At 42.6% G+C, this 25,881-nt stretch overlaps 6 protein-coding genes and 2 pseudogenes across 9 annotated transcripts; 7 read left to right on the top strand and 1 right to left on the bottom strand.

Annotated features, from left to right (window-relative positions):
* Positions 1-510: 510 nt before the first annotated feature.
* clec-78 (C-type LECtin) lies at positions 511-25,644 on the bottom strand. Its single transcript, NM_068053.5, has 26 exons — positions 25,534-25,644; positions 24,931-25,203; positions 23,819-24,341; positions 23,644-23,772; positions 23,306-23,448; positions 15,930-16,009; positions 15,394-15,857; positions 15,162-15,344; positions 14,752-15,117; positions 14,406-14,693; positions 13,907-14,355; positions 13,319-13,619; positions 12,528-13,269; positions 12,003-12,468; positions 11,579-11,957; positions 11,329-11,529; positions 10,783-11,265; positions 9,927-10,728; positions 9,485-9,642; positions 5,365-5,475; positions 3,188-5,312; positions 2,976-3,122; positions 2,256-2,923; positions 2,020-2,206; positions 1,388-1,956; positions 511-1,012 (listed from the first exon to the last, which is right to left on the bottom strand). Exons 1-26 carry the CDS (start codon positions 25,612-25,614, stop codon positions 786-788), a joined length of 10,545 nt encoding a protein of 3,514 aa, NP_500454.2. The 5' UTR covers positions 25,615-25,644; the 3' UTR covers positions 511-785.
* W02C12.2 lies at positions 6,773-9,269 on the top strand. Of its 2 annotated transcripts, none has more exons than NM_001129329.4 (5): positions 6,773-7,062; positions 7,903-7,988; positions 8,037-8,156; positions 8,775-8,999; positions 9,067-9,269. In NM_001129329.4, the coding sequence occupies exons 1-5, from the start codon at positions 7,021-7,023 to the stop codon at positions 9,209-9,211; spliced, it is 618 nt and encodes a 205-aa protein (NP_001122801.1). In that variant the 5' UTR covers positions 6,773-7,020; the 3' UTR covers positions 9,212-9,269. The 2 variants fall into 2 exon arrangements, with proteins under 2 accessions (NP_001122801.1, NP_001255255.1); NM_001268326.3 differs by having other exon boundaries at positions 6,974-7,062; positions 8,846-8,999; positions 9,067-9,258.
* F47C12.8 (SET domain-containing protein) lies at positions 16,129-16,735 on the top strand. The gene is made up of 4 exons (NM_068056.4): positions 16,129-16,278; positions 16,328-16,427; positions 16,477-16,568; positions 16,615-16,735. The coding sequence occupies exons 1-4, from the start codon at positions 16,217-16,219 to the stop codon at positions 16,691-16,693; spliced, it is 333 nt and encodes a 110-aa protein (NP_500457.3). The 5' UTR covers positions 16,129-16,216; the 3' UTR covers positions 16,694-16,735.
* Positions 17,871-18,444, top strand: F47C12.12 (annotated as a pseudogene). Its single transcript has 4 exons — positions 17,871-18,019; positions 18,061-18,154; positions 18,201-18,301; positions 18,351-18,444. Coding segments are annotated over exons 1-4 (438 nt in total).
* Positions 19,262-19,880, top strand: F47C12.7 (TransThyretin-Related family domain; the record flags this gene model as incomplete). Its single annotated transcript, NM_068055.4, has 4 exons — positions 19,262-19,407; positions 19,462-19,558; positions 19,611-19,711; positions 19,766-19,880. 4 exons carry the CDS (start codon positions 19,262-19,264, stop codon positions 19,842-19,844), a joined length of 423 nt encoding a protein of 140 aa, NP_500456.2. The 3' UTR covers positions 19,845-19,880.
* Positions 20,328-20,897, top strand: F47C12.13 (DUF870 domain-containing protein; the record flags this gene model as incomplete). The annotated part of the gene is made up of 4 exons (NM_001307309.2): positions 20,328-20,470; positions 20,514-20,604; positions 20,650-20,750; positions 20,796-20,897. 4 exons carry the CDS (start codon positions 20,328-20,330, stop codon positions 20,860-20,862), a joined length of 402 nt encoding a protein of 133 aa, NP_001294238.1. The 3' UTR covers positions 20,863-20,897.
* On the top strand, positions 21,334-22,064 carry F47C12.11 (annotated as a pseudogene). Its single transcript has 4 exons — positions 21,334-21,482; positions 21,530-21,623; positions 21,852-21,952; positions 22,004-22,064. Coding segments are annotated over exons 1-4 (405 nt in total).
* On the top strand, positions 21,354-23,153 carry F47C12.6 (DUF870 domain-containing protein). Its single transcript, NM_068054.2, has 7 exons — positions 21,354-21,482; positions 21,530-21,623; positions 21,852-21,952; positions 22,004-22,648; positions 22,694-22,787; positions 22,872-22,972; positions 23,021-23,153. Exons 4-7 carry the CDS (start codon positions 22,506-22,508, stop codon positions 23,094-23,096), a joined length of 414 nt encoding a protein of 137 aa, NP_500455.1. The 5' UTR covers positions 21,354-21,482; positions 21,530-21,623; positions 21,852-21,952; positions 22,004-22,505; the 3' UTR covers positions 23,097-23,153.
* Positions 25,645-25,881: the final 237 nt, after the last annotated feature.

Raw genomic sequence — 25,881 nt, 5'->3', positions numbered from 1 at the left:
AAAACGAAGTTAAAACACTAAAGCTTAAGGTTTAAAGGAAAATTACAGAAGCTAATTTTTTTTCAGGCCGACGACAGATTGTGATATTTTCTGTATTTCGAGTTCTTTTTTCTTTTTTCCGTTTGAATCTGGTTAGTTCAGAAAACACAACGGAAGTTGGAGCTGTCCCCCTAAGCCTAAAGCTAATGCTAAGCCTAAGTCTAAGCATAAGCCTAAGTCTAAGCCTAGGGGTGGCAAGAGTGCGCCCTAGGTCGCTAGGTCGCTGTTTTCATTTAGGTCGCATCGCGACCTAGGTCGCATTGCGACCTGCGACCTAGCGACCTGGGTCGCATTGCGACCTGCGACCTAGCGACCTAGGTCGCGATGCGACCTAACCCTCTAGGTCGCAGGTCGACCTAGGTCGACCTATAGCCACCCCTATCTAAGCCTAAACATAAGCCTAACCGTAAGCGTAAGTATAAGTCTAAGTCTAAGCTTAGGCCTAAGAATAATTAGACTCTTCAAAAGACCTTTTTTGTATAACATTGAATAATTAAAATTTATTCGATAATTTCAATAACTGGAAAATAGTTGAGGTACGGTATTTACACGAGTTGAGCGGTTTTCAGAGAAAAAGTGAAATAAAGGTACAAGTACTAACTGCAAGTACAGAAATAAGTTAAAAATTTGTGAGAAGTTTTCTTCAATCGCAAGAAGAAGCAAAGTGAAAGACACTAATAAGGGGAAAAAGAGCAATATTCCGTGTCGAAAACCCGTAGTTAGTCGGTATATAAGTTTTCATTCCTTCATTCCTCGTCGTTGCCACCGCCCGGCTGATACATGTGTTGCTGCGCCTGCCGCATCCGCTGCTCGTACTTGTGCTGCTCGATGGCTCGGCTCATTGCACCGCCCATCGAGGTAACCGTCGACGTGGTCGGACGACGTTCTGATCCGCTTCCGATCATTTCGCGTGATTTTGTCTCGTAGACGTCGTCGTCTTCGTAGTAGTAGCCGAACGCGCGTGGAGGTTCGCCTGGAAAAATTGAAAAATTTGATGGCCTGGATGGACTTTGAGACTTTTTTCAGAGAATTTTTAGACAAAATACATCATACCGACTAGAAATTCTAAGAAAATTACTATCCTAGACTGGCCTAGGCTCTGGCTCAAGCTTAGGCTCAGACTTAGGCTTACGCTCAGACTTAGGCTTAGGCATGGGCTGAGGCTTAGGCTTAGCGGAGGAGAGACTTTTTGAAAGCTAACATAAGAAAACTGTAAAAACTCCGTTGTTGACGTTTTTGCCAAATCTCATGTCAAATCGTGGCCAAAAATGTTTTTTCCTTCTAAAAGTTTCAGAAATATTCCCCAATTTTTTTTTCCATTTCTATTAAAAAAAAAAACCAAACTTACAAACTGGCGGTGTCCCGTAGAGGATGTTATTCGCAGTTGGAGACAGATCCGCCAACGTCGACGACTTTTCATTAGTGTCTTGGACATGATTGAACCGGAAGGAGATCATGAACACAATGATCACAATGATGATTCCGATCACTACGACTCCGACAATGACCGTTGCAATCCATAGCTTGTTATTTGAAGCTTGGAATCTCAGCTCACACCGATCCCCGCTAAAGTGATCCTTACAGATGCACTCTACATTTCCGATGTTGTTCTTCTTGCAGATTCCGTCATTCAAGCAGAAGTCGTTGCAAGCATCCGTACAGTGAGTTCCATTTCCACGGTATCCTGGCTTGCACCGACACTCGTAGCTCGGAACATCATTCTCGTCGGGTAGATCGATGCAGTTGGCGTGCCAGGAGCAGTTGTACTCTCCTGTCGCACATTGATTCGTCGAAAAGCACTGAGACTCGGCAGTGGCTCCAGGAGCAGCTGTGGTGTGGTCCGGTGCACACAGCTTGCATGTGCTCTCCTGCTCTTCGTTTTGGAAGGTTCCACGTGGGCAGAATTGACAGTTCTTTCTGGAATAAAAATACAGATGGAAATGAAAATTTTTAAAACTAATACTAAAGTCTATGACTTACGTCTCCTTAACCAAAAACTGTCCCGGCTTGCACTTCGGCGTATTGCACTGCTCCCGTCTTGTCGACATTGTTGCCTCGGTTGTAGTTCCTGGTGGACATGCGACGCACTTTTTGTTCTCTCCTCTAGACCTATAGGTTCCAATTTGACACGGCTGACAGACTCCTGACGCAGAAAGTTGCTCGCCATCTGGAAATTTAGAGGTTATCGGAGTAATTGCTTCATACTGATGTCTTACCTGGACACTCATCCCTGCACTCATCCTCACTGGTCGCAAACTCGGAGAGTGTCGTCTTTCCGATTCCACAAGGAATACACTCAAAGGCACCAGCAGATGGCTGATAGTATCCATAGCCACAGGTTACACAATCAGAAGTCAACGAATCGTACTGATGACCTGGCGGGCAATTATCCTTGCATTCTCCCTCTGAAATTGCACCCTCGCTAGCCGTAATCTGTCCTGGAGCACATTTGAAGCATTCGGTTCGGGCAGTGAGTGGCTGGTACTCTCCAATTGGACACAGCTCACATTCGCCTGTCGCTGCTGAGTGATAGGTTCCCGGGGCACATGGTACACAGAGATCCCGAACGACAACTTGACCTGCTTGGCAGAGATACTCCTCTTTGATCTTTAGGGATCCAACGTCTGGCCGACCGTTCGGAAGAACCTTTTCAAAGTTCAAGACTCCTGAGAGAATCTCATTGTGAAGAGCATCCCGGATAGTCGTCTCGAGCCCAGATGACGGATCGACCAGCATTCTTCGTTTCACAGGAATCTCAATTTCCACTCCGAAGGATGAGGCGAGCACTGATTCTGGGTTGCGGCGACGGCGACGTCCCTCTTCGGGTAACTTGGAGCCTCCACACTCTACACGAACCTGGGTACCCACACATCCATTGGCGTCACTGGAAAAAATATATAAATTTCAATATAGAAAAGCAAAATCAGAAAACGTACGTTAAACTACACATCTTCCACTTGCTATCAATAGCGTCGATAGTTTGCTGAACTTTTTGCGTGAAAGCTTCCTTTGAAGATTCCGTGCAAGCCGGTGAGCTTCCGTAGATGATGCGGACAATGACGACTTTGGTGGCTGGGACGTGTCTGGAAATTCACAAGGTTGCACGATTTTTAGCTTAAAATATCTGGAAAATAGTTCTACCACTTACTTGGTACATTGTGGATATCTGAACATTGTGCTCGGGCTCTTATTCGGCTTCCACTTCCCGTCAGCCGCACACGTGTAGAATACCGCCGGAGACCTCGGAAACTCGAATCCATCGCGACACTCTACCGAGCAGGCCTTGTACTTCAATTGTGGTCCCCAGCTCTCACACGACTGCACTCCGTTCACTGGATCCGCTGCGTCCACACAGTTCTCCTTTCCAACTCGGATCTTGAAGTTGCATTGAGCTTGATTGGTAGCATTATCCGTGGCGGTATACAGCACATCATACTCTCCCCATGTGAACATCTGTCCTTGCTTCAGATTTTTCTCGATTTTCTCGATTTTGGAGTTAGAGCTCAGGAAGGTAGGTTCCGGCCAGGTTACATTTGTCTCTCGGTCCATAGAGGAGATCACCATGTCAGATGGGCAGTCTTCGATGAGAATTTGCGATTGACTCTTCTGCATAGCAGACTTCTCCTCGACTCCACATGTTGATTTATGAGTTCGCTCAACTCTTCCGATGATCTTTGTGAATCCCTCGAATCTTACTAGCAACCCCTTGTAGATTTCCTCGGATCTCTGACAGTGTTGAACCATCAAAGGGAGTTCCTCCTCGAAATCGATAACTCTATTCCATACCCCAACTCTTGCGATGGATCCGACAAAGGATGGAAGTGCAGTGGAGCCTAAGGTAATTCCAGTCATAACATCTAGTTGCTTTCCAGTAGCATATCCATTGTTAGAATAGGTTCTCAGCGAGTTCCAGATGACCGAGTAAGCTCCAGTCTTGGACTGCCAGGTGATAAGAAGGTGATTCCATTTTCCATTGTTCAAGTGTTGACTGCTAGATAGTGGAACCTCCACGGCAGCTAGTCCAGGGAACAGAGTTAGCCGTACAAGGTTAGAAGATACTCTCACATATTCTTGACTTGAGTTATCAAATCTATGCAAAGAAAAGAATGCCGCGTGTTGATGAGGTTTCTCAAATTTCACCCATAGCCCTACTGATAAGGCAGATGACTCTATGCGGAACGGTGCGTAGAGTGATGCAGATGTTGGTCGGAATGGATCCAAGAATTGAAGGTCATAGTTGGTATTGATCATTTTGTCACAGTGGACTCCTGTCAAGTTGAATGGGCAGACACATATATGCGTGTTGACCTGATCGACACAAGTTGCTCCAGAAGGACAATGCGCGGTGGAGCACTCGTCAATGTTGGTCTCGCAGCGCTCTCCAGTAAATCCAGGTGAGCATTCGCATTTCTGTAGACCTCCAGCTGCTTCCGCACACTTTCCACCATTCTCGCAAGTCTTGCATCCAGTGTTCTTGAATTCACATCCCTTCCCGGTAAAGCTCGCCGGGCAGGCGCATTCCAGATGAGACCCGAAATCTCCACACTCTCCACCATTATGGCAAGGTTGGCCGATGCATCGGTTCGGCGCCGACTCGCAGTTCTTTCCGGATACTCCTGGAGGGCACACGCAGAAGTAGTCGGCGACGAGGCTCACGCAGAATCCATTGTTCCTGCACGGCTTGGCGGCGCAGCTCCCATTATCCTGCTCACACTTCGGACCGGTCCATCCCGATTTGCAGACACACTTGTAAGCTCCACCCATATCAACGCATTGAGCATCGTTCAGACATGGGGAGTCTGCGCATTGATCCTGCTTGACATCACATCGTGGCCCAGTGTACCCGGGCTTACAGACACACTTAAAGTCGTTAACAGCGTCTCTACATGATTCCGTTCCGAGCTTGTCACATTGATTTTCAGCGCATTCGTCAATATTCATCTCACAATGGACCCCATCAAAGCCTAACGTACAATCACAATGGTAGGTAGCGCCCATATTGGTACACGTAGCATTATTGTGACATGGCTGCTTGGCACAATGATCCACAAGATGTTGACAGTGAACCCCTTCATAACCATCCGCACATTCACACATGTAGCCATTGATCTCGTCGATGCATTTGGCATCGTTCTGGCATGGGGAAGCCGCGCACTCGTCAATGTTCTGATCACAGTTCTCGCCAGTCCATCCCGGTTGGCAGAGGCATTGGCGAGAGTAGAGTTTGTCGATGCACAGTCCGTGAACACACGGGGAAGATGCGCAGAGGTTTTCTGAAAATAAGTTTGGTTTAGGTATTCCTAAAGATTTCAAATGGGAACTAACCTTTAATATGGCATCTCTTACCACTGAACCCTGTCGGACATTCACACTTGTAGTCGTTGATCAAGTCGACGCAAGTCGCGTTGAGAGCACACGGGGAGTCAGCACAGTCATCTGAAAATTGGGAAATTATAGTTTGTAATCTGTGACGTCACACTTCACAAGAGAAGGCAGACTTCGGATTTTGAAAGAATATTGGGTTAGGGTTAGTGGATGAATACATATGATCGGGGCATCGTAGGAGTTTTGTAGGGGTGCTATAGGAGCATAGTAGGAGTACTGTAATGATACTGTGGCAGTACTGCAGGAGTACTGTAGGGGTACTGTGGTAGTAATGTAGGGATACTACAGTACTGTGGGATTACTGTAGTTTTGGACAAATTTGTTTTCGTCTTTTCATGGGATTATAAGTTCCGGTTAGTGGAGGGATGTGGTCGGTTGCTGTAGGGGTACTGGAGGAGTACTGCAGAAGTACTGTAAAAGTACTGTAGGAGTGCTGTAGGGGTACTGCAGTAGTACTGTAGTAGTACTGTAGGTGTACTGCAAGAGTAGTGTATAGGGTACTGTAGGGGTACTGTGGAAGTACTGTGGGATTACTGTAGTTTTGGGAAAAACCTACCTGAAAGTTAGTAGTCTATCTCAACAATTTCATAACAAAATGCAACAAACAACTTCAAAACTAAAAAACATGTTGTGAAATGGAAATTGATCAACTGATAAGAGCTCAGTCTTCTCGTTTCCTTTTCATTAACCATACTACTTTTTCCCGTCCAAATGACCTCTAACTACTAGTGAAAATGAGGGAAAATTAGAGTGGGAGACAGCTGGGAGAGAGGTGATCGGGGGGAGAAAAAGGAGAGAACAGCAGTTTGAAGTGTGTTGTTACTGCTTGTGTTGTTTTTCGATCCATCGATTTTTTCTTCTCTTTTTGAAAAAAGCAAAAAGTTTGAGGTGTTTCAGAGTTTTTCTTTACAAATTTTCGAGATCCCTAAAAAATATCATACACAAATTTTTGTGCCAACTTCCCAAATGTTAGGAAAATTATTAGATATTTCCAGAATTTCCTAGATATTCCCAGAATTTAAATTTTCAGCACACATTTTTTGAAAAAGTTAATTTCTTCCCAAAATTGTTGGTAAACTCGCAAACTCAGCGTCACTTTTCAAGTTCTGTAAAACAGACTAAAATTCGAGTATCCCGCCAATATTGCTTGAAAGAGCCTCCAAACTTCGAAAATTCAGTTCTTTTAAGCCTACTTGATTCCAGTTATTTTGAATTTACCCAGTATTTTCCAACTAGAATTCCATTCAAAATCCTTTAATCCGCCTGTTTGTTCACACTCCCATTCATAAATAAACACATACATATCTCTTGAAATGTATATATCTGATTACATTATAAGCCCATCTGCAGACAAAAGGTCCCCCCATTTCGAGTTGTGTCACTAACAGCAGCAGGCTGGCTCCTCCAAATAACACGTTTTCGTGCTTTCCCTCATCTTCTTCTTCGTCTTCTCCTTCAACTCGAGCAGAGAGAAGGGGCGGAGACGACGTGAGAAACGGCGAAAATGGAGAGCAACCCCTGCGGGGACAACGACCAAAAAACGAAGGAGACGAGAAGAGCTCGGTTCTATCGATTCTCGCGACGCTTTCACATAGGATGTTGCTCTGTTGCTGTTGGCCACTGGGAAAATGTGCAAAGGTGAGTGATTAAGGGAAGATTTTGAGATAAGAGGGGGGGTCCTTATTTGAGCTGGAATTGTGTAAACTAGTGCTGTTTTTCCAAAAGTATTCAAAAAAAAACCAGAAATTCTGAGCTCAAACTCTTCACAACTAACATTTTGTTTACAATATTTTTAGCCAACAAAAAAAAACAATGCAAAAGTTTAACCAATTTAAAAGAGTTTCTGAGCTCCTAATCCTTCAAAATGGCAGTTTTCTTAAATTTAAAAGCTGGAAAATTGCAACTTCTGTCATAGTGCTTTTTACGTTTGAAAGCTTAAAATTGGAAAAAAGGAATTTCTTACATATTCGAAGCTTAAATTCGATTAAACTAGTGCTATTTAGTCCAGGTTTCGCGTACAAAAATGGTTTAAAAAAACCTGATTTCTAAATTTTTTTTGTAAAATTTGACAAAAGCTAACCAGTTCGGGCTTAAAATTAGGCTTAGGTGTGGGCTTAGGCTTAGGCTCTGGCTTAGGCTTAAGTTTAAGCTGAGCATGGTTGGGAACTCTATTTAGGGTTTCTTGTTTTACTGTTTTAAAACTTTTTTTTTTGAAGTTATAAAAATAAAAATTGAGATTTAATACAGTTTTTCTCCATTTTTTTAGGCCGAGACTCCTTCTAAGTTGGAGTTTTCTTTTGAATTTTCAAAATTGTTCCAAAAAGTTGGCTCCTAGTTTTTTCTTCTCCCTCAATTCAATTTGGCACCTATTGTGTGTAGAATCTCAAGTATTTGCTCAAAAACTAACGAATTTTCCCCAAAAACTAACTATTTCCACCTCAAACTCTCATGAATTTCCTTCAAACCAGCCAAATTCAGGTGCTAGCATGCTTCGACACGCTGATCGTCGCCATATTCGCCTACAAATCCTTCATCATCCTTATGGAGACTATGAATCATAATTTGTGAGTTTGTGGGAGCTCTCCAAAATGAAAAAAAATCTCGAATTTCAGGCATTGGACGACTGTGATAGCCTTCTTATTCTTCAGCATGTTCCTGATCTGCGAGATCCTGGGGACTATATTTATAATTTTGGCGGCGCAGAAGAAAATCGCAAGATATTGTATACCGAGGTGAGGAAGCATGTAAATTGACAACACGGTTATCAAAAAAATCATGCGATTTTTTAAAAGTTTTAGTAGAAAGTTCGATTAAATTCATAACGTTGATTTCTACGAGAATCGACAACACTTTCAGCTCACTTGCTGAAAGTAGCTGAAACTGATTGTTCACACAATTTCTAAGCTCAAAACCTATAAAAATATCGTAATTTTCTCAAATTTTCTACCAAAGTTTGACTTGGCAGAGAAAATTCATAAATTATCTGTGTTCCGTTTAAGCCGCACTAGTTTTTTGCTAGGGCTCAAAGAGCAACAAATGTTGTCAGTATACATACGTCCAGTTCTTTGTTTTTTGACGTGCTAAAAGTTTTGTCAAATTGCCTTGTTTTTCAGGCTGAAATTGATAGTTCACACAATTTCAAAGCTCAAAATTTTGAGAAATCTCGTAATTTTCTCAAATTTTCAGCTAAAATTTGATTTATTCTGAAAAATTCAAAATTCTAAAATTTAAATATGTATGTGTTCCGGTTCAGCCCGCAAAAAGTGTTTAGTGGCGTTCTCCTGACTAGAACATATATTTATTTACAACACGTTTTGCTCACTCTCAGCCTCTTCACCCAGATATTCCAGACTCGTGCTAATTGCCGGTCTCACCGTGTGCTCACTAATTGTGCTCATCTTTATGGTCACCTACTTCGCAGGCTCGGCGGCGTCGGTGAACACGTTCCTGTTCCGTGTCTACGAGTATTTCTTTAATGAGACGCTGGAAGACACGGAGAAAGTAGAGCTCAAACATGAGTTGAGGTATTATGGTGCATCGTTTTTTGTGCTCGCAGCCACGTTCTTCATTTACAAGTAAGTTTTTTTTGTTGGAAAATTTGGGAGCTTTGAATAAAAAAACAAGTTTTGTTCTTATTTTCAGCGTGTTCGCTCTCTGGTTGACAATCAAGTTTAAACAATCTCTCAACGACTTCGAGCCGGTGCCGACTGAGCCAACTGCTCCGCAACTTGCTCATAATCCGGCTTACGCTCAGCCACCGCTTAAATCCTATCCAAATATGGCGTGATTTTCAGCTTCTCAGATCTCAAGAGACTTGACTCTTTACAATGAAATATTGCTTTTTCTGTGCTCTTTTTCTCATATAAACAAAAATGTATGTGTGTTTTACACCCTCCTCTATTCTGGGAAGAGCTCTAAAAAAAGAAAAAAAAAGAGAAAAAGAAGAGGAGTTAGTTATACCCAAATTGTGTTAGATGGGAAGGGAGCTTTTAGTAGGGAGAACAAAATGAGGACAAAAGAAAGATAGAAATGAGTTTTTGGTTTTATCCCCCCGACTAACCAATATTCTTGTCGCAATTGGGTCCTTCCCATCCCGGTACACACTGGCACTTGAATCTTCCGAGCTTCTCGCCAATACACCGAGCACCATTTCGACAAGGGTTGTTTGTAGAACAGATATCGGTGATCTCCTCGCATTGGGGTCCGGCGAATCCGGTTCTGAAAGGGAAAAGAGTTGTAATGTGTGTTCAAAAAATTGCCCCACATACAAATCAAGGATGTGCGGCAAATTTGTCGAGTGTGCCGAGGTCGGCACATTTTGAGATTTGCCGCACACCCCTGATACAAAGCGATCCAGTGGATTTTTTTCTGGATTTTTCTGAGAATTTATCTTTTTTCTCTCCCCCTAGCCCCGCCTAAGCCTAAGCCTAACTTCCGGAAAAAAAATACTGAACCAAAATATAAGTAACCAAAGTATAACTAAGAGAAAACGATTTACTCACCTGCACAGACATGTCGTCGACTTAACCCCTGGCAAATCATGACAGACACCTCCATTCGGACACTTTACCCCATTGCACTCATCACTCTCAAATTGACATCTGGCTCCATTAAACATCTTCGGGCACGTGCACTTGTAAGTTGTGCCCACTTGCTCACACTTCCCACCGTTATAGCATGGCTGTGTGGAGCACACGTCCTCGAGCATCTCACAGCGATCTCCGACATATCCTGGCTTGCAGTGACACTGGGCTCTGTGCATGAATACCGAGCACTCGGCGTTGTTCTCGCACATTTTCGCCGAGCAGTCGATCGGGAAGCAGGATGATTCGAGGGATTCTCCGGTGGTTTGAGTCGCGGTGGTGTTAGAGCACTCGATGCAGCTTTGCTGTCCGACGGTTGGCTGATAGAAGTTGATCGGGCATGCCGAGCAAGGTTCCAAGCCAGAATTACTGTAGGTTCCTGTCTTGCAAGCTTGCTTACACTCAGATGCACTGGATGCTCCGAGCTTAGCAGTGTAAGCTCCCGATGGGCAAGCTTCGCACTCTCGGAATCCTCCGATCGGAGCAGCTCCGGAGAAAGTGTGACGAGGGCAGAGCTGACATGGAATAAGCCCAGTGGAGCTGTACATTCCGAACCCACAGATTGCTAAGCAGCTTCCAACGGATTGAGATCCCTCGTCCAAGGTGTATGTGCCATCTGGGCAAGGTTTACACGAAGTTTCACCGGATTCGTCTTGGTAGGATCCTCGTGGGCAGAGCATGCAAGTGTTGTTGATGTTGACTGAACCGCTTGGACACGCCACTGAAATAATTTTTTGGGATTTTCAGGATCTGAGACATAGAAAAAATAACTTACTGCACTCTGGAAGTCGATCCTTCGCCTCTTGCCTTAAAACTTCTCCAGTGGCACAAGCAAAACCTTGCACTACACTTGAAGCCTTGGCGGTTATGCTAGGACATCCAGCAGTCTGCGAAGCAATCGCCTCTCCCGACAAACTGAGTAGCGCTTGAATCGGCTGATTCGCTCCAGGAATATTCAGATCGAAGATAGTTCGAAGTGTCAACCCGCACAGATCATAGAATACACTCTGCTGCTCGGTGGGGAGCACTTGGATAGTATAGTTTCCAGTGAGCACTCCGTTTTGGTTGCTAAAGTCTAGTTTCAAAAGTTTCACGTGAACTTCTACAGAGGAAGAGCATCTAGAGCTGAGTACCTTGTCAAGATTGTCGAATTCTTTTGCAGCAAGCTCAGCGTAACCCTTTAAGCAATGATTCGGTACTGGCGAGGATACTGGGTAGCTAATACCAACGTTGACGTGGAAGCCAGCAGGGTCTTTTGCTAAATTTTTGGGGTTTTTGAGTTTTGGGATTGTCAAAATGATAAAAGAGAAAAAAATCTTACGAATTGGCACACAAGCTGGCGCATTATTCCTTGGCGACCATCTTCCATCCTTGCACACAAAGTTCTGCGTAATCTGGTCTGGATCCACAAATCGATATCCTTGAGCGCAATACACACTGCACACCACTGCCCCTTCCTCGTGAACGCAGTTCTTGACAATTTGATTCGAAGAGGCCAAGGATGCCGGGGAGCATGCTTCAGCTGAAAAAAAACTAGGATCTGAAGACAATCCAGACAAATTGAGACTTACGTGCATACGCGACCTGGAACTTGCAGCTGTTCCGATTTCCATTCTCATCCTCCGCCTGCGCCGTCACCTCCTCAAACTCTCCGATCTTCAGTGTAGCCTCAGATGGTGTGAAGGTCACGTCGGACACGTTGGAGGTGTCATGAAGTACCATATCTACAGTGGTCATGTCGAAGATCACGTGCTTCGTGGAGTTTCCAACAGGGATGGTGTACGAGTCCGGACATTTCATGACAGGTGGCTGGGTATCTGGAATGCGGATTTTCAGAACACAAACTGCAGTGTTTCCAGCAGAGTCGAATGCGGTGTAGGTGACATCCATATCCTCTGTGATCATTAGGCCAGTTCGCATTCCGAGGGGCTCAATCTGGGTGTAGGCGATCTGAAAGTTTGAGATAAAATGATACTACTATCTGAAATTTGCTACCTTTCCACTATTATCACTTGCAGCTGGTTCCTCAAACTCGACAGCCTTCAACTGTCCATTTTCATCAACCTTGGCAAAGATCTCCGACTCTGGGCAGTTCTCAAACTTCGGAGGCTCCATATCAACACATTGCGGCACTGAACCATTCCACCCTATCTGAAGGTGACTGTCCAGTTCATGAGACGGAGAAGCTGGCGCGACGCATCCCATTAAATCGAACTTCATGCACGGGTTGCCCTCGTACTCGGTGACTCCGAACAAAATGTAGCGAGCACGGAGTGGGAACTTCAGATCGAAGTGATGCATAGCGTTGTGATTCCCGGCGGGGGACTCGAATTCTACTGGATATGGCTTATGGGTATGCTGGTTTTCAGTTTTGTAGAACAGTTGGAATTTCGTGACGTGTCCCTTGAGATGACCGGATCCGGCGACTCCAGCGATCCGGAGTGTAGTCAAGGTGTAGATTCTGAAAAGAAATAAAACTCGTTCAGCTTGTTCAAAAGCTCGTTCAAAATAAGTACTAACCTCTGTAAATCAACGCTCAAGAAGATGAAGTCTTCCTTGGCACCACACCATCCTGAGGATCCCATCCTAGCGTGATGTGGCTCATATCCAAGATTTGTTGAGTCGGAATTATCGGCGAACGCTCCATCCGGCACGAACCCAGACACAATACCCACATCCTCAGAGAGCACACACGATGCTCCAAGTGTGCACTGCAAGGTGTCCGACGGGAACGGCACGAATCCTGGTCTCTTACAAGAGAACTTGGCAATTGCTCCCTCTTCGACAGACTCTAGATCCACTTGCCCATCATATGGGTATCCTGGATCTACACAAACCGGACCCTCACATCTCAGATCTCCTAGATCCCAGGTGGCGTCGGGGGAGCATTTGATGTTCTGATCGCCAGCAGACGATCTTCCGACAACGGTGTAAGGTTGGCGGCAGGTGAATTCCAGCGTCGACCCCATTTTCCTGTCGGTAACATCCCCATTGTATACTGCGCCAGGCATGGTTGGTGGAGCCGGACACTCGATGAATGAGCACTCGGGAGCCGGGCCGGACAGCCAGTAGTCTCTTCCATCATCTTGTGGGTCGAAAATGCACTGACGGTAGTTGGAAAGAGGAGATGATAGTTTTCCAGGACGGTTTGGAAAGGAGCAAGAGATTGTGACATTCTGCCCGAAGGAGATTGTAGAGTTGTTAGGAGTTACGGTGAGCCCATCGGATTTAGAAGAAGCCTCGATTCCCTGGCAAGTGGCGGCTGAAACAAGGTTCATAAAGTTAGATAATTGACAAAGTTCAATACTTACACAAACAGAACGGCTCTGTACCATTCCAAGTTCCATCAGCCAGACACTGAATATAGTCCGGCCCCATCATCTGGTACCCGAAGGCACATTGGAATTGCACAATCATCGGATACTCGAATCGTTCGGCAGTTGACAATAGCTGCCCATTTTCAGGTGATCCGATATGGGAACACTGTCGGGGTACGCATGATTTGTTAAATCGGATGAAGTCGTTCATGTTGTTGCCGGTTTCTCCGGTGGAGACGTTCACGCCGGATTGTCCGTTCTCGGTGAAGATGTCGTAGCCGTTGCGGCAATCGCACTGGAAAGATTTTGATTGGGAACGTCTGTGTTTTCCTGATCAAGCTTTGACCGCTCATGTTTGACTTTTGCAAGATATGGACAATTTTGGCTCAGCCTCGCCGATATTAGTCAGATGTATTGAAAATTTTTGAACAGACTTTTTATGGTCTAGCAGATTGCGATCGGAAGTCAGCTCCAAACCTGTGCCAAGGTCTGTTACAGCATTCCCATTTCTTGCAAAGACTAGACATGAGCGAACATGGGCCAAATGGACCATCACGAGGAAGACTAGGAATACAAGCTTACCTTATAACTCCCCTGCGTATTGATACACAGATGATCACAATGACCATTATCCTTCAAGCATTCATTGATATCCGCGCAGGATGTCCGCTGACATCCCAGTGTCTCGACTTCCAGACACGGAGACCCTTCTAGTCCGACAACCTCAATTTCTAGAACCTGAACTTCTATGGCCATTGGAAGTGTTGCGATGTTGTCCTCATCCACATCGAGTATAGATTCGTTGTCGATGATAAGCTTTTTGGTACGGGTTTTGTCAGTTTCCGAGTACTTGATACTGATTTTCGTGATTTTTCCGTTGCGAACATTGGCGAATTTGATTTGCTCAACGATCATCGGAATCGCGAACTTTACCACTTTCGTGGGATACTTTCGATCTTTTCCCACATTTTTGGAATCCACGCACCACTTTGAAGAGGATCGAGCATCGATTGGATTAGATTCAAGGCACACTAAAAAGAATCGTAAAGAAAACAATATACATAGATAATAGCTGGCTTACTCAATTGCGGTTGATACCCATCTAGACATTGACACATGTAGGATCCAGGAAGGTTCACACACTGGGTGCCGAGAGATTGACACTGACTCACTCCGGACGAGCACTCGTCAATGTCAATACATTTCGGCGTGGAGGACACCGTCTGGTTGGCCAAGCAGCGGATCTCTTCAGGTCCGTCGATAGTGAAGCCAGAGTTGCAGACCACTCGGGCCACGTCACCAAACAAAAATCTATCCGGAACCTCTATTTTAGCATTCGCAACTTCTGGGAGGTGGGTGCAGGCGACTTCTGAAAATGTTGAAAATGTTGAAAATTCCAGAAATCCAAAAAAATCTTGAAAACTCACTTGTACAGTTGGGTTGCTTTGAAGACCATGTCCCATCGGATTTGCACAGCGAGCTCTCAACTCCTTCTCTCCGGTACCCGGAGTGGCAATCAAAGCGGAACACACTACCGTACCCGGTGCCATCTCCGAACTCAAGACGACGATCTCCATTGCTGAACTGGGCGAGAGGTTGGCACGTGGCCGCCTTGCAAGCCGGTGGGATTCCCCACTTGCCTAGTTCTCCGCAGTATACAGTTTCGACATCCTTTCCGGAGGCGAAGAAGAAACCCTTGTGGCAGGAGTACTTGACCTGACCGCCAAACGACACGTTCGTGGCAGAGTCGACGAATCCATTGGCGATTTGTGGAACCGCGCCGCAGTAGATTGCTGAAAGTAAGTTGGATTTTGAGCTTTTTTACTTTGAAACTTACGCTGACAAGTAGAAATCTGAGATTGCGACCAAGTACCTCCAATCAAACACTCAACTGTTTTTGAGACACCTTCTCCAGAGGCAAACTCAAATCCAATAGGGCATTCCACAGTGACCTTGGTGTTCACAGATCTTTGCTTGGTGGACAGAGTAACCATCGGAACTGTTGGGAAAGCTGGGCAATCTGAAAGTCATCCATTAAAAAGAAGCCAGTTTAGCATTTGAAAACTAACCAATAGAATAACTGAAGTTGAATCCCATAGCCTGTCTCGATGCGCTTGACTTGAACACCATCTGCAGCCGATTTGCCTCTGAATCAATCTGCTTCTCCGGTTTCGACTTTGCCGTAAATCCATCACTCTCGTGAAGAGCCTTCCCTTTTACCAAATTCTCGAAGATCCTCACAGAGTCATCATCAGCGACGTCGAATCGATTTGGGATGATGCTCAAGCTTCGGTCAGCTTTCAAATTCTCAATCTCAATGGTGAAGGTGCAAGTGACATCGTTCGGGTACTCAGTTGCCAGGTACCCCGGGGAGATAATTTCTCCGTGGGGATCTGTCATAGAAAGATCGCAACCTCGTTTGTAGGAAATTGAGAATCCACGGGAGCTGGAGGTGGTGCGAGTCATCATGTAGATGTAGACGATGTTGGTAGAAGAGGTGATGTATTTTTTCGTGGTGAGGTTCCCCGAGAATCTGAAAATTTAACTTTTTAGTAATGAAGGATTTAGTATAAAATCAATAAAAAACGAAAAAAATGAAACTCACGACGCCAAAACTGTCGCCGATGGTGTTGCTCCATTGTAGACAATCAGGCTGTCTTCGGCCCTCAAAGAGAAGTCGTCGAACTGAAAATTGCAAAATTTGATATCATGAGAACCTTCCCGTTTCCCACCGCAAGCGGTCTTTTTGAAGAATTTTACACCTTTTATACCAAGCTCCCGAGCTATTTTTTTAATTCCCATATGCCTAGAGCGATGAATTTCCTACGATTTCTAATTCCACTTTTCTTAGCTTCCATTTGCTGCTCCGACCCAGTTCATTTTGAGGTCTTTATGCATTGCGACCCGGCAATCAAGCACTGGTGTGGTACGCTGTACGTTTATGAGGAGGACTTGTGAGTTTTATAGTTCTAAAAGCAAATCATTAAAACAAAAACTTTCCAGCAGCCCAACCCATGACGCAGTTGACACCCAGAAATTCTGCAGCTCCGAGTACAAGAAACAAATCAAATTTTCAGCGCACCCAAGAGGGGACATGAGTCTAGTAAGTCTAGTAAGTTAGCTCAAATTACTAAAACTCTCACGACTACGAGTTCGCCTACATCCTGAATCACAATTGCACCGTTGACGGCGAGATTCGTTGTGTAAAGTCACCACATACTGTGGATGTTAGTGTATTTGGAGAGTAAGTTATAGAATTCTAAATTTCCTGGTTAAAGTCTTATTTTCAGGCGAGACGTGAAATTCAACATTGAGGCCTATCAGCAAGGAGAGGTGAAAGAGTGTGCAGACCCTGTGCAAAGGAGATAATTGTTTTGTAAACGATATATTTGAATAAACTTTGAATGCATTTTATGAATTCTAGGTACCTTTAGAAGCAAGAAGTATTAAAGGTGGTTTATAAATTTAAAATTGTCTGAAAATCCCGAATTTCATAATGAAACTTTTTGAAAACTTCTCAAAAGGTTATTGCGGCTCAAAAATGACCTAAAATTAGTTGAAATTTGAAATTTGACCGACAAAGTCGCAAAAAAAAAGACATTTTTCAATGCTATATGGAGAAATCAGACTCGAAATTGTCTGAAAACGCCGAGTTTCGTAATGAAGCTTCTTGAAAACTTCTCGAAAAAAAAGTTATGACGGCTCAAAAAATAACCACAAATAGTTAAAATTTGACCGACTTGTCAAGCGGCTAGAAACTTTTTTGGAAAACTTTTTTGAAATCACCGTCTAATTGTGACCATATATGCATGTTAATTATCTTGTTTTACCAACTTTAAAATCAATGGAGGACCAGAAGTTACCAAATTTTATCAAATCTGTTGATCCATCGACCTTAAATGCATTTAAATCAAGTTGAAAACTCAAGAGAATCAACTTATTGGACCGTGATTTCAAAAAAGATACTTTCCAGCCCGCTTGACAAGTCGGTCAAATTTTAACTATTTTTGGTTATTTTTGAGCCGTCATAACTTTTTTTGAGATATTTTCAAGAAGTTTCATTACGATATTCGGGATTTCAGGCAATTTTGAGTCTAATAACGCAATAAAAATAAATTTCGACGCTACAACCTTTAAGGTATGAAATCCTAAAACAAAAGACAGAGGACCGTTTGCTCAAGTGTGCGCATTTTTTCATATCGCATGATACAGTGAGTGCAACTTCTATAGAACTCCCATCCCTAAATTTTTGAGTTTTATCACGTTCTGAATCAAAACTTCTGATATTATTATTGCAATGTGTTTATGTCAATCGATTTCAAATGTCAAAAAAACCTACTGTTCATATTTTTTAAAGAAAAATCTATGAAAAACTACATGAATTATGCCAAAAAGTTGTATACGTTCACAATACCAACGCGTCTAGCCAATATTCTCTTGCCTCATCGTTCCCATCTATCAATGTGAACCTTCTTTCTTCCCATGCATCGGCTCTCTTTCAACCTCACTCTTTCCCATCAATCGCCACTTATAAAACCAGCTCTAACTTCTCTTGCTCACCCTCTTCCTAACCCTCCTCTGCCACCTGGCCAGCTCAGATCCTGTTCATTTTGAGGTTAACATTAAGTGCGAAATTCCTAACATCAACTGGTGTGCTGTGCTCTATGTCTACGAAGAAGATCATCCGACGACGGGGTAAGTGTGAATAATCGACAAAAACAAATTGACTATTATAGACACGATGTGCAGATAGAAAAACATTTTTGTACGACAAAAAGCTCCCTTCATCACAACGAGACGAAAACTCCTGGTGGAGACTTCCCTACGCCGGTAAGTCATGCCGAATCGTTTCCACACGACGCTATTAATTTTTAAGAACTACGAGTTTTCTTACGTACTCAATCATAATTGTACTTCCGACGGCGAAGAAAAATGTGTGCACCCTAATAAAACAACTGATGTCAACGCATCGGGAGAGTGAGTTTAACGCTTTAAAATTAGAACCTTGTTGATAGTTGTGTTTCAGACAATTTGTCAAGTTCGACATCAATGCAAGACCAGACTATCCACGTCGCTGTGGTTATCCGAATCAGGGATTTTTTATATCATTCGAATTTTAAATTTTGTTGAGTCAAATTCTGATTGTTTTAAATGTCAATTTCCATACGAATAAATAATTTTAATTTGTGTAAAAAACCTATAAGAGACCAGCGTTGTTAGCCTGAACCTACCCTATGAAAAATTTTTGGAACTAGCAAGTTCTGAAATTTTCTACCGAAAAAAATATACATAAAAGGATAAAATCTGTAATTTATCACTAAATGTTGTTGAGTCAAATTCTGATTGTCTTGAATGCCAATTTCTATCCGAATAAATAGTTTTAATTTGTGCAAGATTGTAAAAGACCAGCGTGGTAAGTCTAAGCCTAAGCCTAAGCTTACACCTGAGAATCAGCCTGAGCTTAAGCCTAAGCCTAAACCTCAGCCGAAGTCTAAACCTAAGCCTAGGCCTAAGCCTAAGCCTAAGCCTAATGGCGAACTATACGTCTCTCCGTAAAAATTCGCGTTGATCGGCCAACAGGAACCCCCTCAAAAATCAAAAAGACCGGAAAACCCTAAGCCTAAATAGCTAACGCTCGCCACTGACGCCAAGCCAAAGCCAAAGCCTAAGCCTGCGCTTTAGCCTAAACCTAAGTCTAAGCCTAAGCCTTGGCCTAAGAGTAAGCCTAAACCTAAGTCTTAGACGAGGCCTAAGACTAAACCTTAGCAAACCGGCCTGAAACCTTACAGATTCACGGATGTAAACTAAATTGACGTGAACGAGAAATACTTTCCCATTTCGCTTTTGAGAATATTTCCACTTTCCCTTCAATCGGCTCCCCTTTGATGACAGTCTTTCAAAACCGGCGGCTCCCACTTCTTCACATTGTAAAGCCAAATGCTTTTTCTTGCTCTTTTCCTAACCCTATTGTGTTCCCAAGCTAACATGGACCCTATTTCGATCACCGCTCTCATTCACTGCCCCCTTCCTCATCCTCGCTGGTGCGGTCAAATCTACATTATCGAGGAAGACAGCAAACTCGGGTTTGTGGCATGTTGAAGGTTTAAGGTTTAATGTAACTATCTTCTTCATTCCAGTAAAAACGACATCCTTAAGTTTGACCGGTTCTGCGTGACAGGAGATGAAGGCAAGCTCCACTACGTCTTCAATCCAAACGGTGACTTCCCTACGTTTGTAAGTCATATCCAAGTAGTACCATGTTCAATAATACTATGTACATTTACAGCACTACGAATTTAACTGTTTCCTCAGCCATGATTGCTCCACTGACAATAAATGGTATTGTCAGACACGTGCAAAACCATTTCAAACTCTTATAAATGGATTGTAAGTTTAGTTTGTGGGGTTCTATTCATAACTAATGCTATTGAAATTTCCCAGGCAAAACGTGACGTTCCGCATTGAAGTCTATCAACATGGAAAGTTGGGACAGTGTCCTCCTCCTGCGAAACGACATTGAATGTTTTACCAAATAAATGAATTATGTTATGGAATAAAAATCACCATGTGCAAAAAACTTTCAAGTAAAAGCCTACAAGGGTGACTGTGATGTAAAACAAAAACTATCGTGTGGTTTTTGAGGAGAAATGAAAAGTGTTGCACCAATCTAATTATATGATTGTGTACAGGATTTTGAGCTTTAATTTTGCGTAAGTCCAGGAGCAGCTCAAGCCTAAGTCTAAACCTGAGCCTAAACCTAAGTCTAAGCGTATGCCTAATCCTGAGCCTAAACCTGAGCCTAAGCCTGCCTAAGCCTAAGCCCAGGCCGTGAAGCCGGTTTAATGTAGCATGCTTTAATGCACGCGCTACCAAACTGCATGAGCGCAAGCTTCTCATCATCTCCATGAGAATCTCCTTCTCTCCCAGCATTCGGCCTACCTTTCATCATTTTCTACCGGCTACCGTTATAACCAGCATCCAAAACTACTCCAAAATATTCCAAATGATCCTCCCCACCCTTCTCCTAACCTTCCTATGCTCTCTAGCAACCTCGGACCCCATCTACTTTGATATCACGATTCACTGTGATTTATCTTTTAGCCGCTGGTGTGGAGATCTTTACGTTCTCGAGAAGGATTTTTTCGTGTGAGTCGAGAACTTAGTGACGGTTTCTGAACACTTTCAGCAGTCATGATGTGCTTCCTCAAATTGATTTCTGTGCTACCGAGCATCACAAGAACTACACCTTCACAGTAACTCCTGGAGGAGATTTTTCAAATGTAAGCTAGAGAATCGCAACTGTTAATTTTTGTAACCAATTTCAGGAATACGAGTTCGCTTACGTACTCAATCACAACTGCACCACTGACGGAAAGATCCGTTGCTTGAAGCCTTCCAGCACAACCGATGTTCCTGTAGCTATGGAGTAAGTGTTCACGGCTAGCACATCAGAGAGAGTAAATTGCTTCAGACAATCCGTGAGATTTGATATCGAAGCCGCCGATAATGGAGAACAGTTTATGTGCTCTAATCCATAAATTATCTTCGAGCAACTTAATAAACTATTTGTTATATTCTCTGTTATGGGGTTATTCATGTGATGTTGAAAATGCCAACAGGTATCTTAAAGGAGGACTAACGGTTCGGACGATTTTGAACGTATAGACCCAAAATGAGCTATAATGAACAAATTTCGTAATGAAACTTCTAAAAAGTTTTTCTTTTGGCGGTTTGGCAGCATGTAAAGTGAGGTGGTGGCCGATGTAGAAAAATGAAAAAAAAAAAGAAAAGAATACATTTTTCGACAAACATGAATAACCCCATTAATTCTTCCCGATAGGAACAGGCGTCTTTCTCCGTAACTCCTTTGACGCTAATAGTTTCCCCGTGATTTTCCTCCAATATTCACACCAGCCGCATGAGAATTTTCCTTGTTCCCATCAATCGGCTTGCCCCTTTCAGCAGTGTTATCTGATATAATAACGTTTTCGTAGCTACAACTTCACAATATGCTTCTCCCCACTCTTCTCCTAACTATTCTATGTTCCCTAGTCTACTCCGACCCGGTTTACATAGAAGTTAAAATTCACTGCAATATTCCCTATAAAAAGTGATGTGCTACACTCCAACTACATGAAGAGGATACGACCATTCTAGGGTGAGTAATACCAAAAATGAAGCTTCATTTATACCAAATACATATAGACACGACTTATTGGCTCGAGAATATTTTTGTTCGTCGGAGAATTGGCAGAGGTCCAACTACACCGTGTACCCTAGTGGAGACGCCCCCACGTCTGTACGTATTTTTGGCGCCGTTTGAAGGCCTCACGCCTGCCTAAAATATGCCGGCCTTTGGTCTCTTTTTTGCTTTTTTAGGTGAATTTACAAACTTCTTATTTTCTAATTCCTATCAATTTAACAAAAATCAAAATTATGAGGCGCGGGTTGTGGATAGAGGCAGCGTTACGGACAGACAGGCAGGCATTTTAATGCCTACATGAAATCTCAAACTTTCACATTTTAGGAATACGAGTTCATTTACTCATTGATTCATGATTGTTCTACGGACGGGAAATTGTATTGCACCAAGTCTTCCCAATCTACAGATGTCAGTGTGTCCGGAGTGTGAGTTATAAAATTTTTTTATATAAGATCGTAAAAGGTCGTAGATTTCAGGCAACACGTAAAGTTCGGCATTGAAGCTGACGAAATAAGACGACCAGGTGAATGTATTTAAACATAGAACAAAAATACATATGTGTGAAAAAAAAACTGTTTTTTTTTATTTTTGAGCCGAGACTTGACTTTTACGTGGTGTCAGGTTGTCCCATCGCCCCACTGCACCCAAAATGGCGCACAAAAAACACGAAAAAGTTGTTAGAAAAATTTGGGGAGTTTTACAAAAATCGACAAAATGCTCTGTAACGTCTGATTTTGATTTTGAACGAAACAAAGTTTGTCATCAAGAAACGGCCGAAAGCCAGCCTCATAGCTTGAGGTGGACCAATGGCTGACCTCTATTTAAAAGCCGTGGGCCGATTCGGTGTGCAACTCTTTGTGGGCCTTAATCTTCCCAGAATCTCCATGAGAACTTCCACCGTTCCCATCTATCGGCTACCCTTTCAGCATTGTCTTCAATATATAATTTCCACTATTGGTATATTCCTTCACACAAAGTATGCTCTTCCCCATCCTCTTCCTAACTTTTCTATGCTCACTAATTCACGGCGACCCTATTCACTTTGACGTTGCAATCCACTGTGATTCTTCGATCAAATTTTGGTGCGGAGATATTATCATTTACGAACATGATACATGGACGTGAGTAGGCATGTTATAGCTCAGGCATCAAATAAAAAAGTTTAGATCTCACGACATACTCCAACAAAAAAAGTTTTGCACGGCGGAAAATGCAAAGGATTACAAGTTCACTGTCAGTCCAGGTTGGGACTACTCAACAGTAAGTTTATAAAAACCTTGAACTTGGTTTAGGCTTAGGCTCAGGCCTAGATATAGTCTTAGGCTTAAACTATCCTAAACTCAGCACTACGAGTTTGCCTACGTACTCCACCATAATTGCACTGCCGAAGGAATGGATCGATGCCTACGACCTAACGAAAAAACCAATGTATGGACATTTGGAGAGTAAGTTAGATTGTTCGCTAAAACGATTTAGTTATTATTAATTTTCAGACATTCCATCGATTTCAACATCCGTGCTTATGAAAATGGTCTTGCGAAGGTGTGTGAAGGTCCTAACGAGAACTAATGTTAATTTAATGTTAATTTAATGTTGTGGAACAAATGAAAATTCTTATAAAACAAAGAGTTGTTGTTAAATCCGGTTTTTTACCGGATAAAACAAATTCTGCTGAAATTTTCATTTTTTCTTTGAATTTATCCCCATGTTTTGCCGCTTTTCATCTAAAATAATAATACCCATACCCAGTACATTCAAAAAAAAATTAAAAAACTCACAATCAAAGAAACCACTTGTCCTGGCGTAGATTCCACAGTCCACACACATTCGGCGCCATTTGCAAAGGTCTTTGGGTAGCCGGGAGAGACAAAGGATTGGATGTAGGCCTGGGCGGTAAAGTGGCCTCCACAGGTGAATGGGACTGAAAAATAGATATCAGGCTTTAGCTTAGGCTTAGGTTTAGGTTTAGGCATAGGCTTAGACTGAGGCTTAGGCTTAGGTTTAGGCATAGGCTTAGACTTAGGCTTAAGATTATGCTCAGGCTGAGTCTTAGGCCTAGGATTGAGCTTAGGCTCAGGCGTAGGCTTAGGTTAACCTAATCAAGCAATTAACTAACCAGCTCTCCACTTCAACTGCCATCCTCTGGCATTCGATTGAGCGTCGGTCCTGAACTGTACGATCATCATATTCGTGGCCGATGTGATAGTTTGAACCGTTTCCATGGATCCAGAGAGACGTTTTATAACTGAATACTTTAGTGTTAGCCAAATGCAATTCCCTTTGGAACCTACCTGTGGTACTATTTTCCGCTGGACCTCCATCCAGGACTGTAAGGATATCAAAGTCTGGCTCTGTCTCAAAATGTTCAATTGTTAGCTCGATTCTTGAATTAATCGGTCCTTCGAGCACATGTCGGCAATTCAAATTTGGGTCATATGAATTTGGGTAATTCGTAGAGCTCAACTGCCCACTTTCTCCCTTCTCATAAGTCCTACAATTCGGCTGGAAAGCCGATGGACAGTTTTGCTCGTCACTCCCATCGTCACAATCATTATGTCCATTACACTTTTTTGACTCGGAGATGCAAGATCCAGAAGAACAGAAGTAAGATCCTTGGACGCATGCTGGGCGTTCACAGACGAATCTGCGGAGCAAGTTGCAGGTGTCCAGGCGCCATTCCAGGTCTTTTCGTTCGACTTTTCCAAGAGCACAGGATCCATTAAGGAAGTTTGGTTGATCTTGGCGCCAGAATCCAACATAACGGCTTGTAGGGGTTCCATCCGACCAGAGATATAGTTCGTCGTCGTCAAGGACCTGGAATTGGAACTTTTTATTACTACAGAACATTTAAAGCTGGAGTTGCTTAAAATAATTGCAAAACTACAAATGGCCGACTGAACTAAATCGGAAGTTTGTCCGGTTAACTTAAGTGAACTCCCTTTTCACCGGCTTCTAACATTTTAACATTTTTGGGATGTTGGAATAGTTGGACAATGGCTTTTTTTAAAATGAAAAAAGCACTACACATTTTGTTTAGATTTTTTCGCAAATGTTAAATCATGATTTTGAAGCGATGGGACAAAGTTAAACACAAAAAAATTGAACTCCTTTTCAGTAAAACTGATTTTGGCGTTTTTTTTTTCAAATTTAAACTTTCCTCTGTTTTCTGAAAATCGATAATTTTAGTATTTTGGTTCTGTGATTATTGGGTTATGCAGATCAATTTTTTTGATTTTTCCTGAAAATTTCTGCCTAAGCTCTGGCTAAAAAGACAAATTGTTGAAAAATGTGAACTTTATGAGAAATCTCAAAAAAAATCGAAACTTGGAATTTTTCTCCTTCTGAGTAATATGTGTCAAATCGCAAAGTTTCAAAATTCAGACTATCCTTCAATTTCCCTTACCTCAACAGTCAAGCCAATCCAATACTCCTTCCCTTCCGTCGGTTTGCCGGGTTTCGAGAGTAACGAAGCGATAAACTGGTTCTCGGATCCAGTCTGTATCTTGGCCAACGTCGATCCATATCTTTGACACGTGGTCATGGCAAACGGCCAGCTTTGGTGAATATTGAATGGGAGATAGCATTTCGTGCCGTGTCGGATCCAATCATCCGGGCAAGTGAGCTCCACGTCAGTGAGCTGAGCTTCTGGGGTGGATTTTGATGAGGAGAGCACGGGCTGGAAATTTTAATTTTAGGTGGATAAGAGGCAAAATTTTTCTTTTTTTTACAAAAATAAGTTAAAAATATTTGTTTTCTTCTATTATAATGTTTTGTTTTTTTAAAATAACTCAATCTTTTGGACATTTTTCATGCTTTCATCAAAATCAATATTTGAGTTAAGAACTGAAATTTATTGTTAATTTTGTGTACATTTTTTTATTGAAAAATAGCTTTAAATTTTGTCCATTTTTGTGTGTTTTTTAATAAAAATTTGATCAAAATTGAATTTTAGTGATAATTTTCTAATCATTTTTTTGATTTTTTGGAACATCAAAAAAAAGGCTACCTGCACCGCAGCAACCAATAATATAAGTACGACTTCTTTGAGAAGTCGTCGTTTCCGACATCTTCCATATTTTTCTAGCATAGTCGGAATAATTACTGTGCTCTCTACAAAAAAAGATTTTTAAAAAAAAATCATGACTTTAAAGAAAAGTAAAAAGCAAAAAAAGAAAAAGAAAGAAAAACGTTTCGAACGAACGCTAATTTGCTTATCAAAACCTCAGATCTCTATGGTTCTATCGAGTAATCCGATCTTTTTTACAACTTCCCGTACACAGTCAAAAAGGCGGAAGTTGGCGGGAGGTCAAACCAATTGTTTGCTTTTTATCACTAGTGCTCATTGATAAATGAG

Source organism: Caenorhabditis elegans, chromosome IV, assembly GCF_000002985.6.
Source record: "Caenorhabditis elegans chromosome IV".
NCBI lineage: Eukaryota > Metazoa > Nematoda > Chromadorea > Rhabditida > Rhabditidae > Caenorhabditis > Caenorhabditis elegans.
The sequence above is the reverse complement of the archived record's forward strand: the minus strand, read 5'-3'. Positions and strand labels throughout refer to the sequence as shown.